At 43.5% G+C, this 20277-nt stretch overlaps 1 protein-coding gene across 1 annotated transcript in view; it reads left to right on the top strand.

Annotated features, from left to right (window-relative positions):
• The window catches only part of GRIP2 (glutamate receptor interacting protein 2), a gene marked incomplete at its 5' end in the record, with an annotated part of 583703 nt that overhangs the window by 537512 nt on the left and 25914 nt on the right, over positions 1-20277 (top strand). Inside the window, 3 exons of the mRNA XM_081319562.1 lie at positions 14876-14939; positions 15778-15923; positions 16211-16355. Coding sequence (XP_081175688.1) covers positions 14876-14939; positions 15778-15923; positions 16211-16355 — 355 coding nt within the window. The remainder of the gene's footprint in view (positions 1-14875; positions 14940-15777; positions 15924-16210; positions 16356-20277) is intronic.

Here is a 20277-nt window from a genome sequence, read left to right as displayed (position 1 = left end):
CGCCCCAATCCTAGGCCTTCAGCTGGGTTTTCTAAAACCTTTTCACTTTAGGCCTCTGCCACCCTGTGCAAAAAAACAAAAAAAGGTTCAATCAATCAATTTCAACTTCTCGCTGGGAAAAAAAAGATCTCACAAAGTTGGAATTGATTGACTGAACTTTTTAGTCACACCCAGTCTGCCGTTACCACAGCAGCCACACCCACCCAATGGGCCATGCCCACCCAATGGGACACACCCACCCGGCACCCGACGATACATAAGTGGGTTTTGGGTTGCAGTTTGGGCACTCGGTCTCTAAAAGGTTCGCCATCACTGGTACAGGGTCTCCTGCTTGAGCAGAGGAGGTTAGACTAGAAGACCTCCAAGTTCCCTTCCAACTCTGTTATTCCGTTAAGTGTATGTAACTAGCAGGATCCCTGACTTCAGTAGATTGTGAAGTAAATAATACTAAGGCTACAATATTTCCATTTATTCTTAAAATACATGCTTCCTCTGGTAAAAGCTGAGGGATTGAGCTTCATGGTCCTTACAGAAAAAGGTTCACTCACTTTGTTTTAGTACTTAGTTTATTGGAAACATGGCCATCACCTTTTCGGGCTACTGCTGTCCTTTGAAATTGACATAAATTTGGTAAAATTTTAATTTTTTAATTTTAATAATATTTATATACCGCCCTTCTCCCTGAGGACTCAGGGCGGTTCACAGGGCAAAAGTCAAATACAAAGTACAAACATTAAAAAAAGATTAAATAATTGCCCAGGTTAAAACAATTAATACAATAATAAAACCCCAAAAATAAAATTAAAAATACAAAAAAAATAAAAACCCCACCAATCCCCATCAGGCTAGGCCGGCTTGTACAAACAAAAACGTCTTGAGATCGCGACGAAAGGAGCGAAGATCGGGCGCCATCCGGAGCTCTACCGGCAACTGATTCCACAGCTCCGGGGCGCCCACAGAGAAGGATCTCCCCCTGGGCGCCACCAATCGACATTCTCTGATCGGTGGCACCCTGAGGAGGCCCTCTCTGTGGGAACGCACAGGGCGCAGGGAGCTTGATGCCGGCAGCAGATGTTCCCTAAGGTACTCCGGCCCCATGCCATGAAGGGCTTTGAACACCATTACCAGTACCTTGAATCTCACCCGGAAGGCAACTGGCAACCAATGCAGCTCACGGAGCAAAGGTGTAACGTGGGAGTATCGGGAGACTCCCAGCACAACTCTCGCGGCTGCATTCTGTACCAGTTGGAGCTTCCGGGTGGTCCTCAAGGGCAGCCCCATGTAGAGAGCGTTGCAGTAGTCCAGACGAGAGGCCACGAGCGCATGAGTGACCATGCATAAATCATCCCGGCTAAGATAGGGCCGCAACTGGCGCACCAGGCGAACCTGGGCGAAAGCCCCCCTAGTCACAGCTCCTATATGGTCTTCCAAGGTGAGCCGTGAATCTAGGAGGACTCCCAAGTTGCGAGCCCTATCTACGGGGGGTAATAGTTCACCCCCCATAGCAAGAGGTGGAATGTCCGAATAGACCCGGGATGAAGGTATGCAAAGCCACTCAGTCTTGTCGGGGTTGAGTTGAAGTCTGTTCCTCCCCATCCAGACCCGAACCGCCTCCAGGCAACGGGACATCACATTGAGGGCATCACTGGGGTGGCTTGGGGTCGAAAAGAAAAGTTGGGTATCATCCGCGTACTGATGATACCCAACTCCAAAACCACGAATGATCTCACCCAGCGGTTTCATGTAGATGTTGAACAGGAGAGGCGAGAGGACCGACCCCTGAGGAACTCCACAAACGAGAGACCTCGCGGTCGACCTCTGCCCTCCTGCCAACACCGACTGCGAACGTCCCTGGAGATAGGAGGAGAACCACTGTAAAACTGTGCCTCCCACTCCCAGTCCCCTGAGACGCCGCAGCAAGATACCATGGTCGATGGTATCGAAAGCCGCCGAGAGGTCTAATAGGACTAGAACAGAGGAATATCCCCTGTCCCGAGCCCTCCAGAGATCATTCACCAGCGCGACCAATGCCGTCTCCGTGCTGTGCCCGGGCCTGAAACCCGATTGGTACGGGTCTAGATAATCCGCTTCATCCAGGACCAGAGGGAGCTGATGCGCCACCACACTCTCAACAACCTTCGCAAGAAAGCGAAGTTTGGAGACAGGACGAAAGTTGTTCAATACAGCTGGGTCCAAGGCAGGCTTCTTGAGGAGAGGCCTCACCACCGCCTCTTTCAAGACGGCGGGGAAGCTACCCTCACCCAAAGAAGCCGATATAACTGCCTGGAACCAGCTGCGTGTCCTCTCCCGGGCTGCATAGACCAGCCAGGAAGGGCACGGGTCCAGTAAACATGTGGTGGTGCTCAGCCTCCCCATGATCCTGTCCACTTCCTCCGGAGTCACAGAATCAAACTCATCCCAGGTAGTATCGACAAGACCGCCCGTGTCCTGATCGCCAGACTCTGCCCAGTCAGAGTCCAGACCGGTCCGAATCCGAGCGATTTTGTCCGACAGATGCTGGTTAAACTCCTCGGCACGACCCTGCAAGGGATCCTCCCTCACCTCCTGATTTAGGAGGGAGCGAGTCACCCTGAACAGGGCGGCCGGGCGATTATCTGCGGACGCGATAAGGGTGGCGAAGTGGTTAGACCTCGCCTCCCTTATCGCAGCGAGATAAGACCTAATGTGGGCTCTTAGTCGCAATCGGTCAGATTCGGATCGGCTGGATCTCCAACCGCTCTCTAGGCCCCGTCTCTGACGCTTCATCTCCCGGAGCTCCGCAGAAAACCATGGAGCTCGACGGGATCTGCACCGGGTCAGGGGCCGCAGGGGTACAACTCGGGCAAGAGCCTCAGTGGCCGTCCTTTCCCAGGCTTCCACTAAGGCATCTGCCGAGCTGTGAGCAAGGGAGGCAGGTGGGGACCCCAGCGCCGCCTGGAACCTCTGGGGATCCATTAAGCGTCTGGGGCGGTACCATTTAATTGGTTCCATACACCCACGGCGGGGGGTGGCAAAACGGAAGACCAGGCGCAGGAGATGATGATCGGTCCATGACAGGGGCATAATAATTGGAGAGCCCCCACCAAGATCATCTAACCACCGTCCAGATAAGAAAACTAAGTCAAGGGTGTGGCCTCCCTCATGAGTCGGTCCCAAAATTACTTGCGTCAGGTCCATGGCCGTCATGGAAGCCATGAACTCCCGAGCCAACTCAGATGATCCTCCCAGCGATGGTAGATTGAAGTCCCCCAAAACTATAAGTTTCGGGAACTCAATCACCAGCCCAGAGAGGACATCGAGCAGCTCAGGCAGGGCTGCTGCTGCGTGACTAGGCGAAAGGTACACCAGCAGCAAGCCCAACTGCGCACCAGGGCCGCATCTCAGAAAGAGAGACTCACACCCGACTATCTGGGGAACGGTGGCCTCCCGCGGACATAAGGTCTCCCTCATAACAACAGCCACACCCCCACCCCTACCCTGAGCCCGAGGCCGGTGCAGCACCCGAAAACCTGGTGGGCAAAGGTCAACCAGAGGAATCCCGCCCTCTGGGCCCAACCAAGTCTCCGTGATGCAAGCCAGGTCCGCCTGCTCACCCTCGACCAAATCACGGACGAGAGGAGCCTTATTAGAGACAGACCTGGCATTCAAATACACCAGCCGGAGCTCAGGAGGCTGCACACCCTCACTCCCGGGACCTTGGGAGAGAGCCAGAGGGTCGGAGTGCCCCACCGCTTGTAACCAGCGGAGAGGCCTTCCCTGAGATCGGTACGGCCCTCTGCTCCTACATCTGCTGCCATTCCCTGACGTTGTGGGGATAGGTCGCCCCACGACCAGCCCTGGAGCCCCGGAGGTAACCGACCCCCGCTCCTCCCCCCTGCGATCTGCATCGGCCCTAGCCAGAACAGAGGTTGTTGGATCGCCCCCCTTATCCAAACAACCAAAAGAACCCTCCCGCCTCCCTAACCCCCTAAAAAATTTAGACAGAAAAATAATCAGGGGCCTCTTATTAGGTCTACGTCGGAGGCCCCTACCCGTGCCCAGCCAACTCTCAGGGTCCCAATAAATGGGCCCTTCCTTGAGGTTATAATCGGCTAGAGAGGCAGGTCGCACCCAGGAAGGGGGAGCACCCCTGAGGGCGAACAAGTCCGTGGAAGAATATTTAAAGGAAGGCATAAAAAGCAGTCCGGATCGCAGGCAGTCCATAGATAATAGTCCATGAGGAGGATCTGTTCAGAGGATAGATAGGTGTCCCAGACCTCCGTCCAGCCGCTGCCACTCAGCTGGATAAACCCCCCGGACAGGCCTACCACCGTCCTCTCACGACAGCCGCAGAACCAATTCTCAGGGGGATGGTAGTCTGGAACAACCGCTCTGGGTATAGCATGCCCCATAGAGCTCTCACCTCTAGGGGCAGCAGATGTAAGTTCAAGCCATCCTCTCACGATGGCTAATACCCAGAGTTCTCTGAATCCTTTGGGGGTATAGTGTGAAGGGCAATGCACAGTCAATTGTAAAGGCAGCAATAAAACCAGATAACAAACCATCATAATCAAGTCTGCTAACCGCCAAGTCCCCCCATTGTTCCGCCATTCCCAGAGGTAGTAATTGACCACCACTCCATGGGCCCTCAGTTCATAATTATTAGGGCCTTCCAGACTGTGGTCGACAAAAATTGACTCCCCCAGGTCCATTAAGTTCCCCGGAGCTCCCTCGAAATCCCAAGACATCGACCAGATCACAACAGGTGTATTGGGGAGCGCCGGTCTTCCAGGGTCCTTCGGAAAGACCCAGGTCCACAAGGCTCCACTGGGCTCCACCGGGGTCCCCCGGCTAGCCCAGGAACCTTCGGGGCCATCAGGAACAATGGGGGTGCCAACCCATCTGGGACATGTAGAATCAATCGGGGAACCGGCGAGCCGGCCATAGCGCCATCGCTGAGTCATCGGAGCCGCTGCCGCTGGGCCGCTATAGATGCTATGGCCGCCGCCGCCGCCATCACCGTTACCACCGGAACGCCGCCAAAGCCGCAAACAGTCCGGGGAAAGCCACCGCCACCGCCGATGGAGAACGAGCTCAAAAGGCCCAGGCGGTAGCGGGACAAACGGTCCGGCAGAAGCAGGCCAAACCACAGCAGTTGATGATGAAATGGCCCGAAAACGGCCCGAAAACAACGCCGCCGCCGCCACCGTCGTCGTCGCCATTAAGATGAAACAAAAGCGCCGTCGATACAGGCAAAGGCAGAGGCAGACCGATCGAAAGAAACGGGCCCAAGCAGCTCGCAAGCAGCTCCGTCGTCGCCGCCGAAACACCGCCGCCGCCGGCCGCCGGGAACTCCGAACGCCGCCGAAGAAGCCGAGAGGACCGCCCGACATAGCAGGAAACTCCGCACAACCAGCTCGGCAGGCAGCAAACAGACAGCCCAGCTAGCAGACGACCTGACCAGCCAAGCTAGCAGACGACCTGACCAGCTGCCAAACTCATCGCTGCCACACTTCCCCCAACCCAGGGCATGAAGGAAAAAAACCCTGAGGGGCTCCTAAGACACCTATCTTCTCGGACCTGCAGAGCTCAACCTCACACGACCGCCCGCACGTCCGCCATCTTTGTCAGAAGATCTACAATATTTCTACAAAATGAAGATCTACAATATTTCTCAAGCACAAATTGTCCGATAACAGTCTTGGTATAAAATGACTTGATGCCTTCAAAGCCAATCCAAGACATAAGGAAGCAAACCTGAGTGAACAGCAAAGTCAACAGCTTGCCAATGAGAATTTAATTTGGCTAATCAGATCTATTAGGGTTAATTGAAAGCTAATTGACTGCTGAGCAAACCTTTTCCCCCTCCAATTTAGGAGAATGTGCTGCTTTGTTTCTGCATCTTGCAGGCATGCTGCAAAATTATCAGTACCATACCAGATTATTTTTTCCCTAACCTTTCCCTGCAAAACATTTTCTATGTTTTAAATGATAAGCTTGTTTTTTTGTAAACCTTCCTAATTATATGTGATCATTTTCAAGTAAATTAAATTATTACCAGTTTTGTTGAAGCCTGATCTGGAAACTCGTTAATTATCAGAATACACAATAGCATTCTAGGCCTATACTTTAGATCTAAATTAAATATCAGTAAGCCTATTTGAAAACGGTAATTCACATTGCATCTATAGATGAACTCTCTAGATTCTTCACTTACCATGATAGTGGGTTGTGTGTGTGTCTGTGTGTCTGTGTGCGCGCATGCACGCATGTACACACTGTTTTGTTCACCGGAGATAGTAGACATGATATCCTATCTGGCAATCACGTGCATTGTAACAGAATAAGTGTTAGCACAGTCTGGATTTCTGATTTTTAGCGAAGTTAATTGGAGAACTGTTCTTTAAAGCATGAATAGAGATCTTTTATGAAGAAAAGCAATTGAATGATCTGATGTTTTCATCTTCTTTGTGCAGCAATTCATTTTCTAAAAAATGCTGAAAGTACATCAAGTCGCTTTGATAAATATAAGATCATATAGGAGTCGTGGCCAGGGGGGCATTTGCCCAGGTTCGCCTGGTGCACCAGTTGCGCCCCTATCTGGACAGAGATGCTTTACGTACGGTCACTCATGCGCTCATTACCTCCCGTGTTGATTACTGCAATGCTCTCTACATGGGGCTGTCCTTGAAGACCACCCGAAGACTTCAGCTGGTGCAGAATGCGGCTGCGCAGGTTGTGATGGGAGCATCCCGATACTCCCATGTTACACCCCTCCCATGTTACACCCCTCCTGCTCTCCGGGTGAGATTTAAGGTGCTGGTTCTTACCTATAAAGCCCTTCATGGCTTAGGCCCGGGATACCTGCAGGACCATCTGCTGCCAGGAACGACTTCCCATCGCCCTGTGCGCTCACACAAAGAGGGGCTCGTCAGGGTGCCGTCGGCTAGACAATGTCAGCTGGCGACCCCCAGGGGGAGGGCCTTCTCTGTGGGGGCACCTGCCCTGTGGAATCAGCTCCCCTCGGACCCCCGGATGGCCCCTGACCTCCGGTCCTTCTGTCATGACCTTAAGACACTTCTTTTCCAACAAGCCGACCTGGACTGATGATAAGGGGTTTTAACATGGTTTTAACGTTTTATTGGTTTTAGTTGGGGCTAGGTATAGTTTAATTTCTTCTTAATATTTGTATCCTATTTGTATTTTATTGTTGTTAGACGCCCTGAGTCCTTCAGGAGATAGGGCGGCATATAAAGGTAAAGGTAAAGGTTCCCCCGCACATGCGTGCTAGTCGTTTCCGACTCTAGGGGCCGGTGCTCATCTCCGTTTCAAAGCCAAAGAGCCAGCGCTTGTCCGAGGATGTCTCCGTGGTCATGTGGCTGGCATGACTAGATGCCAAAGGCGCACGGAACGCTGTTACCTTCCCACCGGAGTGGTCCCTATTTTTCTACTTACATTTTTACGTGCTTTCGAACTGCTAGGTGGGCAGAAGCTGGGACGAGTAACAGGCGCTCACTCTGCTACACGGCACTCGGGATTCGACCCGCCAAACTGCCGACCTTCTGATCAACAAGCTCAGCGTCCTAACCCACTGAGCCACCGTGTCCCTAGGGCGGCATATAAGTCCCATTAAATAAATAAATAAAATAAATAAATATCTAGATTAGGTATACCAGATTTTTCATGAGCTTTGTTTCCAATTCTTATTTTCTTGAGCATTTCAACAAATTCATTTCTGAACTATCTGCCTGTGGCAGCACCCAGATAGGATTAAATGAAAACTAATTTTCCATCTCTTAGGCTATATTACATTAAATGTTAGTGACAGTTCTGAGCAGACCCACCTTTTCTTTCCCATATTCGATTCACTTTTTATGAAACAATGAGAAAGAGGAACTGATGCTTGCCAAAATACATTCATTCCACGGGAGATGCTATGGCAAAACTTCCGGAAAACCTCAAAGGGTAATAGATGACTCCTTCATCTACAAATTTTGTATTCTACCATTTCATTGTGAGTCAGATGTTCCCTTTGGGGGCACCTTTTGGGATCTGTTTCCATCAAAAGAGGAGTAAGAGAAGGGTGTATTCTAGCCCCCTTCCTCTTTAATTTGTACATCAGTTCCGTAAATCAGGCGCTCTTATCTTCTAAGCATCACTATCCAATATTAGCAGATCAGGCAATTCTACCCTGGCTATATCAAGTAATAAACGTAGTACTATAATGTACTAGTACAATGGACACGATGTAATTTTGTTGGTCTCCCAGGTGGGAATGAGAAAGGCATTGAAAACATTGGCTTCCTTTTATCTAAAAGAACAACTAGCAGTAAATTATATTTTTAAAAAGCTAAAGTGCTGGTGTTTGCATGACACAACGCCAGGTTACATAAATGGCAAATTAATGGGACCTCAACCGAGCAGGTACATACTTATAAATATCCTGGGGTGAAGTTTCCAGGCTTTCTTATCTTAGAGCACAGATTTTTCTTATCAGGCAAGTATAGCCCAACCTAGCTCCACCAGCTGTCTTAAGATTCTTTCATTCAAAGGGGGCATATTTTTATTCCTGCAGCTTGCAAGATTTTCCTTGTTAAGGTAATCTCGCAGCTTGTTTATAGTGTTCCAATTTGCATTTTTACAAAGTTTAATATCCTGAAAACTACCTAGTCCAAGTTTATAAGAGCACACAGCTCCAAGATGCATCAAGAATGCTGTTTTATGGTGAGAGACAGGTTTGGTTTCTGTAAGTACCAGAGCCTGGTTTTATCACCTTAATTTCTGGTTGAAACTGATTTTTCTCCTGTGAATTTGTCTCTCCTGGTTTTTAGATAATGTTTTAAATCAACCTGGCTAATAAAGGCTAATGGCAAACTCCAGTCCTTAGGACTTTCTTTGGAAAGTCTCTGTCCATTAGGACTTGAAAATGCCAGGAGTCATCTTATACAACACATCCGGGATGTTGATTTTCAAACGAGTTTAAGTCTAATATCCTACAGTGGATGGATTCTTCTCAAATGGTCAGGTGATGTCTTATCATCTTACCTCTCTTCAATTTTGATTCTGAAATGTTTTTAGGCTTTCACCTTGGCCAAGTTGGATGTACCATCCTCTGCAGTTCTGAAGAGGTGGTATAAAAATATCCCTCTTTAGCAGTGTTTATGCCAGGGGTCTTGAAACATGGCCCTTTTATGACTTGGGGACTTCAACCCCCAGAATTCCTCAGCCAGGCATGCTGGCTGAGGAATTCTGGGAATTGAAGTCCATAAGTCATAAAAGGGCCAAGTTTGAAGACCCCTGGTTTATGCCCATGGGGAAATGGCTCTGTGAAATCCCTAAGCGATATGCTCCTTTGTTGCTCTCTAGGAATATAGGAAGATGCATATTTATCCCATTTAAAAAAAAAACTACCCTGGTAGAGAGCAGAAGGCCTATTTGTCATTGTTTCTAACTGCCCAGGATTCTGATGTAACTTTCCAGATTGCCTGGTTTTGTTTGTTGTATTCATCCTACTAAAGTTAAAATTTAGCACAAATTTTGGAGATCACTGCTTTTTTAAAAAAAACTACAGTCACAACAATAATATATTTTATGTACCGTAGTTTTATTGCATTCTTAAATGTTTTATTGATATTTGCAAGTCTATGTATTTTGTTGTTGAACTTTCTGGTCCAAAGGCTGTAATAAAGTTTTGATTTTATACTTATTTCAGTCTTTCCTAACATGGATCTTTCTGGATATTTTAGTCTCTCAACAGTAGTAGCAAACCTAGCCAAAGATCAGGGAATCAGATTTATAAACTGAAGTAGGGACTTGCTTCAACAAACAAACATGTAGCTTTTGGGCACTCTGTATCCTGTCAAAGCTCTTTGCAAATTTAGTGATGTTTCTACTGCTTCTGAGGTTGTCATAAACAATATCTTATGTTGGTGCCTCCATTTCAGAACAGGATCATTTTTAGAGGGATTGAGTTGTAGTAGGACAGGGATCTTCAAACCTGGCCCTTTTATGACTTGTGGACTTCAACTCCCAGAATTCCTCAGCCAGGCACGCTGGCTGAGGAATTCTGGGAGTTGAAGTCCACAAGTCATAAAAGGGCCAAGTTTGAAGACCCCTGTAGTAGGACTTTCTGACACTGTCATGAGTTGCAAGCCAATCAATTTAATGCTTCATTTAACCCTTTGCCTTAGACAGCTTTTTAGGAATGGCAATATTTTCATTTCTTTGGGGTTCTTTTTCTTTTCCACTTTCACCTTCTTTAGAGTGGCCAACCCTGAATCCCACATTTGCTGTCTCCTATACTAAGGGAATGTTACACTTTGGACTGGGTCCAGCCAACAGAATTGGAAGCCAACTCTTAAAGTATGTTCATAGTGCCCCCTATTCCATCTTTTCCCCCACAACAACCGTGTAAAATTGGTTGGGCTGAGAAAGGGGGTGACTGGCCCAGAATCACTCAATGAATTAGCTGAGAGTGAATATAAACCTGAATCTTCCAAGGCTTAGTCAGCAGCACCTTGACTGCCATTGTACACCATGCTGGCTCTCCACAGTGTGTCAGAATCCATTTATATCATATTCATAAATGTATGTTTAAAACATTATTCCATGGATCCTGCCATCTCCCGAGGAGGAGGGAACGAATGTGTATTGAGCCTGTATTAGGCATTTCAAAGGAAAAGAGAAGCCTTTTGAACTGGGGGAACAAAAGGGGGGGTTAGGGTAGGAGCATCTGGCTTGTGTCACGGAAGAGAGCAATAAACATAAAAGGTCCAAAAGTTCCTTTTTCCCACGAGAGGGATGATACGAGGTAAATGATGGGGGACTGACCAAATGGGGTTGGGGGGGGTTGAACCGGGAACTCTTTATAAGGGTTTAGTTTGTAGAACAATATTAAGTCCTGTCTTGTATTCCTACAACCAAGCATGTCATAGTAAAGATTTCTTTTGGACTAAGATTTGGCTCCAAGAGTTTTGTCTTCCTAAGACGTGGTTTGGGGTGGGTCCTGACACAGTGAGAGAATGGGTGTCAAGCTAATGTATTCAGGCACTGCTTCAAATGCAGTGAGGTGGCAACAAGACTATAAATGCAATTTTCTCTTTATCTGCATGTTTCACTGAAGGTCAGTTATCTCTGGCATTGCATCTCATTGTGTCAGCCTGGTTCCATTGCTGCTTCTGAGTAGCTTGCCAACAGTTTTTTGGCTGGCCAACCGCAACCCTGATATGACTGAATTCTTCCAATGACAGTAATGAAAGAGGTCCAGATTGCTATCCTGTTATGTGCTAAGTCAATCCTCTTGGTTCACCAGGAGTCCCAGTGATCAGAAATGACAATGGTCATTTTGCTGCATCTTGCCCAAAGAATTCATGCTTTTCCCCCAAGATCTTGGATTTTTTTTTAAAAAAAATTGAATCTCAGAATACATCAACTCATACTGGTTTGCCATCAAACTGAATCTCTAGTCTTACACTGCATCAGTTTGTCAAGAATTTTGACAGCTGATGAAAACCAGAGATGATGTGTTTTCCTTCAAAGAATCTTAAGATTTGTGGAGATTGCAAGGAGTTACAGGAATTTCAGCAGTTGAATTGTTTTCCATTTAGGTCAATTATAACCCCATAGATATTAAGGCAAAGAATTTTGGTGTTTCTTTCTAATAGCTTTCCTATGATTTGGTAAGGTTGCAAGTCTCTTCACGGATAATGGGAAAGCTTGCAGTTGACTGTCCCAAAGGTGCTTTTTCAAAAGGCAACTGGACTTTTTTTGGTTTTTGCTTGAAGACGTTTTGCTTCTCATCCAAGAACTTCCTCAGAACTGAAGAAGCTTCTTGGATGAGAAGGGAAACATCTTCAAGCAAAAACAAAGAAAGTCCAGTTGTCTCTTGAAAAAGCATCTTTGGGACAACCATCATCTGGTTGACTGAGTCTCCATAACCATTTACAACTGGCTGTTTACATCATAGTCTCCAGGACCTTTGTTAGTTTGGAAACTAACACTTGCATCCATCTTCTTCCAATCTTGAATCTATAATTCAACGTGCTAAGGCCTAGTATGGTTTGTTCTGCTTTGCTACCAAGGTTCAACAACAAACCACATCACCAGCTTGTTCAGGGTTGGCCTAATCATCATAGTGTTGCTTTGCTTTCCAGGGTGGTTACCCAGCTTGGAAAACCCTTGGAGTGTACCAAACATCTTCCAGGTTGTTTGGCTGTGTGTATTGTGATATTTATTGTGCACTAAACCATCCAACCTTCAAGAGCTTTACACAGTACTGGGGAGAAGTGCAAAAAGAGTTTTCTGGCCAAAGAGCTTTGACAATGAGAATCATGTTGTTTTCACAGCATGATTTTTTTTATTGAAGCAAATCTAAGTCACCCACCTAGGAATGTTACTTACATCTCTGAGAAGTAATGAAAAATAATAATTTTTAAAAACCTCCTCTCTTAACTTGGCTTTCCTCCCCTTGTTGGACTCCCTGTGGACAAATAGGAGGAGGATATCCAAATATTCCTCAGCTGTGAATAGCATATTCTATAAATAGTTGTAGAAATGGAGTCCTTAAAAGGAAATGGAGCTAATTATATTTCGAGAATTGGCAGGTCTGCTGTAAATTTAAAACTTTATTTCTCACTGTGCTAGAAGCTAGCATCAGTTTCACACATATTCATTCAGAATTTAGATTTGTCATGCTTTTATATTAATGGCCAATTTTTTAAAAATGCACAAAATTAAGTGTTTAAAATTTTGAATATACTGTTTTATATAATATCTCTAAACTTTTACGATCCCCAATTTATTTTTATTTTATTTTTTTAGTGAAAGACAAGTTTTGAGAATTATCTGCTTTTTTATGAACCGGGAGTTCACAGCAACATGCAAAGAAGCGTAACATCCAAAAACTAAATTGCATGTTAATGTTACAGATGTATAGTTTACATCAGCTAGCCTTGAAGATTTATCCAAATAAAATTTTCAAATGCTTTTTTTATGTACCGAGGACTTAATTGGAAATTTTTTTATGCAGCTTAAATAGAGGTGAATTTGTTCAAGTAGAAAAAGAAATCCCAAATATATTCAAAAATATTTATCAACTTATATCATCCTAGCGTGAAACCTTTATCTCCCATCTTGCATGTTAGCTCCCTGAGTAGAAATTAAGCATTTTTGCCATTTAATACCATTAATTCCAGGCTGGGGAACTAAATTGTTATGTATTTAAAAAGTAAATGAAATGTGATGGATATGGGATATGTTCTAAGCAGATTATTATTATTATTATTATTATTATTATTATTATTATTATTATTATTATTATTATTATGAATAAGAATAAGAATAAGAATAAGAATAAGAATAAGAATAAGAATAAGAATAAGAATAAGAATAAGAATAAGAATAAGAATAAGAATAAGAATAGAGTTGGGAGGGACCTTGCAGGTCTTCTAGTCCAACCTCCTGCTTGCTTGCTTGCTTGCTTGCTTGCTTGCTTGCTTGCTTGCTTGCTTGCTTGTTTGCTTGCTTGATTATTTGCCATCACATCAGTATTGACTCTTAACAGTTATATAGATAGACCTTCTCCAGAATGCACTGGAGTCAACACAGTCCTAGGCTGCATTAACTGCATTAAAAGGAATAGAATCAGGACCATGTGAAGTGTTAGTACCACTTGATAATGCCTTAGTAAGACCACGCTTGGAATATTTCATCCAGTTTTGGTTGCCACGATGTAAAAAAGATGTTGGGACTCTAGAAAGAATGCAGAGAAGAGCAATAAAGATGATTAGGGGACTGGAGGCTAAAACATATGAAGAACAGTTGCAGGAATTGGGTGTGTCTAGTTTAATGAAAAGACGGACTAGGAGTGACACGATAGCAGGGTTCAAATATCTCAGGGGCTGCCACAAAGAAGAGAAGGTCAACCTATTCTCCAACACACCTGAAGGCAGGACAAGAAGCAATAGATGGAAACTAATCAAGGAGAGAAGCAACCTAGAATTAAAGAGAAATTTTCTGACAGAACAATTAAATAGTGGAATGATTTGCCTTCAGAAGTTTTGGCTGCTCCAGCATTGGAGGTTTTGAAGAAGAGATTGGTCAACCTTTTGTCTGAAATGGCATAGGGTTTCTTGCTTGAGCAGGGAGTTGGACTAGAAGACCTCCAAAGTCCCTTCTAACTCTGTTATTCTGATCTTTGTTTCTTAGCCCTAATATGTTGCCTCTTTCAACTGTTGTGATGCTCCCATAAAACAAAGCACTGTACCAACCTCACTCATATACTTCTGATGGATATGTGTACTTTCTTCAAAATTTCCATTGCCTCATTTTCTCCATCAGTCAGAATATAAGTGAATTCTACATAGACATACTTTATATAGAGGACAGAATATATGGTTCTTTAAAAAAGACCTTTTTTCATATATATTTTTCTTGGTTATTTTTCATTTCTTCCAGATCATGACCGTGTGTATATGGTTCACTGTTTTAATAAATGAAAGATCCATTTCTTCAACTGTAATTTGCCACATCAATATGCTGCAGCCAAAGTTTACTATCTTTTTTGTGGAGGGAAAAAAGCTAAAATATAACTTTGAGTGCAGTTCTCAAAGCATAACAAATAGCTTTGCTTTATGAATTTTATTAAACATTAGTAGCTTGGACTTAGATATTTTTATTAAAGCTAAATTGAAAAAGGGGAATGTATTATGTTGCTTCCTACTTTCTATAATGTTTGGATTATATAGTCTTCTGCAGCCTGTTGTGCTCTAATGGCCATAATGACTGGGAATTCTGCAAGAATGTCTGGTTGTGAAAGGCTGGTAGTAGATAATTCTGAAGATTATCATGGACTCTAAATGCCTGGATTGAGTGTCTGCATGTATCTCTTCCTAAACAGCAAGCAGAAAGTCTGGTGAGCCTTTAATTATCTCTGATATCAAGAAGGGGAGTGTAGCACATAGGTGAGTGAATTGCCTGTTTGTTTTATTTCTGAATCCTAGTAATAGCAATGAATTTGTTCATAAGATCTGTAATATCTCTCTATGACTTCAACCATCTTTCATAGGTACACTAGATTGTAATATGACATTGAACACAATTAATACACACGAAGCTGGCACATACTTTGTTCAGACTAATCCTATACCAAAATATGCCTTGGAAATGTTCCTCCCTTTAGAAAGAGGCATCTCTTTTCCTACCTTCTCCTCAAGGTGTCTGTGAATTTCTTTTAAATTCATCTTTGTAACGTTTGAGTTTCCTTTGTTGCTGAAGATGGTCCAATGTGATGGGGTGGATGCTTCAATTTCCCTTTGCATCATTCTATCGCTGGATGAGGAATTCTGGGAGTTGAAGTCCAGCCACCTGAAAGTTAATGGGATTGAGAAAGACTGGGTCTAAAGCCTTTTGGCTCCCAATCTGGAGGACCCTAAAAGAAAGAGTCCTGCTTTAATGTCTTCCTTTGGAACCTCATCTGAATCATCAAGAGGCAGCAGAAATCTGGAGAAATGTTTGTGCAATGGAAGACAATATAATTAGATACACCTCTTGACCTCTTTGTGGTTAAATTGAGCGCAAGGAGACTAAGATAATTCTTCTGGGATTCTCGTTATTTCAAAACATTTTCTAAAGTAATTTTTTCCATCATATTGAAAGGCAGCTACTAAAAAAAATATGAATTATTTTGTTTGCCCAACACTTATTTCATCATATCGCCAACACTGTTAGCACTTGAGAGGAACAAATGTTAACACTATTTAGAATGTTTTCTAAAAGATTTGTTTTTTTCTTTGCATGCAGGACTGGCACCTTGGAGCCCGGAGACAAGCTGTTAGCTATTGATAATATCCGACTTGACAATTGTTCAATGGAAGACGCAGTGCAGATTTTAAAACAGTGTGAAGAACTTGTCAAATTGAAGATCCGGAAGGATGAGGATAACTCTGGTACAAAAACTCTGAATTAATCTGTTGACAAAAAAAAAAAAAAGATCCTTTCGAAGACTAATGAGGTTGACAGATTGTGAATCAATATTGTTAATTAATATGCTTGCATATTCACATGCTTGCTCTATACAAACAGGCCCCTTCAAAAAGATTCAGAGGGCTGCAAGTTTCTTTGTGATTGGCTGGAACTTCTTCTGAGCTTGGCCTTTCGATGACTTCTGTCGTCATTATTCAGCCTTTATTTGCCTTCATTCGTGATTATTCAGCCTCTTTGTTCCTTTTAACAGATGAGCAAGAAACCACTGGGGCTATCATCTACACAGTGGAATTGAAGAGATATGGTGGGCCTCTGGGGATCACTATTTCAGGCACGGAGGAACCTTTTGACCCCATTGTCATTTCAGGCTTGACAAAACGAGGACTGGCAGAAAGGTAAGCTGCAATTTGTAATCTTAGAGTCAGAGGCCTGAGGTGTCATTGCAGGCATTCAGCTTCCAAAGAAGGAATCTTAACAGAGTGACGGAGTTGGAAGGGACCTTGGAGGTCTTCTAGTCCAATCCCTTGCTCAAGCAGGAAAGCCCATACCATTCCAGACAAAAGGCTGTCCAATCTCTTCTTAAAAACCTCCAGTGATGGAGCACCCATAACAACTGACACATAACAATTAACAAAAGCCGTTAATTGTTCTAACTGTCAGAACATTTCTCCTTATTTCTAGGTTGGTTCTCTCCTATTCACTTCCGTTGAATGCTCTGAAAAACAAGACCATTTGACAGAGTCTGTCTGAACATTCAGCCTCTTGGATACCAGAGCCATCATTCAGTGGTGGGATTCAAATATATGAACAACCGGTTCTCTGTGTGGATGTCGCTTCTGGAAGTCCGTTCTGGGCCTGGGCAACAAAAAAATTAGCTACCGGTTCTGCTGAAGTGGTGCGAACTGGCTGAATCCCACCACTGGCATCATTACTTTATTGATAGTGTTATGGACATCAGTTAGTTTTATGTAAATATGTGTACCAGGGAAATTAATTTAATTTAATATTTGAAAGGTTCAATTGCTTTATCTTTCTTGTTTGCTGCTTTTCCCCAAATAAATCTTTGTATCCTGGCAGATTGAAAGACAAAATTGGAAGAAGAAAGAAAGAGGATGAACAATAACCAGTGTCCAAAGATTTATTTAATATATGCTTTGCAATCCTAAACATAATTAAAAGTCAGATTAATATTCAAGCCCACGTGAGAAAATTTACCAAAGAAAAAAATACTGTTGTTGTTCTTTAACATTCAAAGATATTCCTCCTAAATTGGCTTGGATTACCTGTTATTTGTTCTGGTGCTCGGGATTAGACACATATAGTCTTATATAGGCGTTCCCCAACATTGAACTCAGTGGAACTTAAACTCGAGTCTATCTTTATAACCTTTATAGTTGGAACATCAGCAGTGCCATTCTAAAAACAGAGCAAAACCCTAAGAAATTACTTCCATACACCCACACAATAACTGATTGATTGATTAGTCATGTACCATCAAAATCATTCTCAACTCCTACAGATCACGTAACGTTTTAGTGTGGCCACCTAAGTCACACCAATGTTTCAGATTTGCAAAAGAACATAAGGCAGTGTGTGTGTGTGTGTGTGTGTGTGTGTGACTCAAAGTAAGAGGAAATGGGATTTCTTTTTAAACTGGGTTTTTTGGGTGGAGGGATGATGGTAATATTGCAGATCTTAGTTTACAATACTGCCTAGAGGTGACTTATCATCTACATGCCATCAGGAGTCCCTCCTCTGTGAGGAAAATGAGCAGCTGAAAAATGTGATGATAGGTAGGCAGGCAGGCAGATATAGGAAAGATACACTAGAGCAACAGTCCCTAATTTTTCCAGCTCTGTAGACCATGAGTGGTGGCAATAGGGGGCAAGAAAGGAGATGGTTTCATGCGTTTGTGCTGTCCACTTGCACAAATGGAGCTTCATGTGGTCATGCACTTGCCTACTTGTGCCATATGATTCCTAATGGGCCGGGGCTGATACTGGGCCATGGGCCTGGGGTTGGGGATCCCTTTAGTAGAGGATGTACCTTGGACACAGATCTACCTCCCCCCCCCCCGATATATCCTCAGCATACCTATATTCTCAGTAGAACTGAAGCTGGGGTAGGGGGGACATATTCCAAAGCACTTCTCTGTAGAGTTCTTTGCCTCATTTCTATAGGTGCTGGCCAGGCCAGACTTCCACAATTGCTAACAGAAATGAGATAAGAAACTGGTTGTTAGAAGAATATGAAATATTCCCCTTAACACAGCAAGAAATTTTGTCCTGAAATTCAGTTGAGGGGCTTAGTCAGAATCCCTAGGACACTACAAAGCTAATAAATGTTGATAATTGTTCATGGTTTATAAAGGCTGAATCTCTACCTTGCCTTTTTGAATTTGCTAAGGAAGTGATGATTCCAAACTTAATTCTTGAGCCGCTTCTGTTATCTTTCTGAGCCAACAGTGCCATCTTCTGGTAGACCATTAACAATGCAGTTATTGCAATATTCCCACTCCAACTACGGTATTTATGTCATCCTATAGCCAGGATTTCTTTGGCATTGGAGAGAAGAAAGTAAGAGTTAAGAAGAGTTAAGAATTCTTTATTGGCCAAGTGTGATTGGGCACACAAGGAATTTGTCTCCAGTGCGTAAGCTCTCAGTGTACATACAAGTAATAGTGATAGATCATGATTATAGACAACATAAAAATATATTCTTCATAAATCATAAAAAACAACCCTTCATTATAAATCATAAGATGCAACATTTAGTGATAGTCAGGATACTAGCTAAGCAACAACATAAATCATACTAGGATACTAAATAAAACAATATAAATTGTAAGATACAAGCAACAAAGTTATAGTCATAAGAAGATAAGGAGATAGGTAATAGGAAAGATGAGGACAATAATAGTAGTACAGCTTTACTAAGTTTGTTGGTGTTATAGGAATTAGTTGTTAGGTAGAGTGATGGCGTGGGCGGGGGAAACTAAACATGTCTACTCGTTCTGGTGTGCAATGCCCTATAGCGTCATCTTGATGGAAGAAGACAGCATCCAGATTTTAATTTCCCTTCAAAGTCTTATTATTAATTGAGCTTTTCACTTCAGGTTCACCACCCAGTAAGGGTAAAATAAAAGTGTGTTTTTTATTACACACTGTTCTAATGAATAGCTTTGTTTTGCTATTTGAATGAGCCACGGTGACCTCTACTGGTTAGTTATGAAATTAATATGCAGTACTGTATGGTACTAACTCCACTCTCTTCCCCCACTCCCAAAATCCATTCCAAACCTTTTAACTGTTGGAATATAATACAAAATTGTCCACAGACGGTATTTGGAATATTAATTGCATGTCAGGGCACAAAGCTTTTGTTTTTGTAGCAGAAAACAAATGGTGTTCTTTTGTTTGTACATGCTTTCAATAAAAATCATTAACCATAAAAGACAACGCAGGAGGAAATACTTAAGCCAATAAAGCAATTTTATTACAGTCTTAGACCAGCATATATACCTAAATTCCTGTGTGTTTCATAAATTATTGGAGGAAAGATCCTGGGGGGGAGGGGGGAATTGATGCAATATACCTAAGCAGCCATTGTTATTTTACTATTCTTTTTTTCCATTTCTGACTGAGAGCACATCTAAAGGCAAATGGAAGGGAACATTTTTTCCCCTCTGCTGTCCAGAAGTGAGTGGAATCTATATTGTAAGAGTTAGTCACTGTCAAACCTATTCCATACACAAGTGTTTCTCAACCTGAACAACTTTAAGAGGAGTGGACTTCAACTCCCACCCCTCTTAAAATTGCTCATGTCGAGAAACACTGCCAAATTAAAAAAAAACTGACTCCAGTTTTTATACTTTATTGATAAAGGTTATCATAATAGACCTTCAAAAGCCTGCCTGTGTTTTCCCTTCCCTTCCTCTAATATCACAGGAATCAGTGGGAGACATTCAGAGTCCCTTTGCGTATTGTTTTGCCTCTCTGGGCTCAACACATGCTTCTGCAACTGTTGTTGTCTTAATGGCTTCTGGATGGCTTCTCCAAGGTCACCATCAAGGCCAGTAGAAAATGAAATCCACATACAATCATAATTGTACTTTATTGAGTTTAGCTATATTATAATAATATAATCCTGCAAGTCTGATTGTGATATACGTCTTCCCCTTATACTCCGGTGAAATAGGGTGGTGATTTCCAGAGTGGTTTCTGAATATGATCTGAACGTTGCAAACATGAAATAGGTCCCTTTTTCCACCCCCATCTTCAATTTCCTAGGCAATGGATCTTGCATATCTCCATCAAG

Source organism: Vipera berus (genome assembly GCF_964194415.1).
Source record: "Vipera berus genome assembly, chromosome: 2".
NCBI lineage: Eukaryota > Metazoa > Chordata > Lepidosauria > Squamata > Viperidae > Vipera > Vipera berus.
This window is presented reverse-complemented; position numbering and strand designations above follow the sequence as displayed.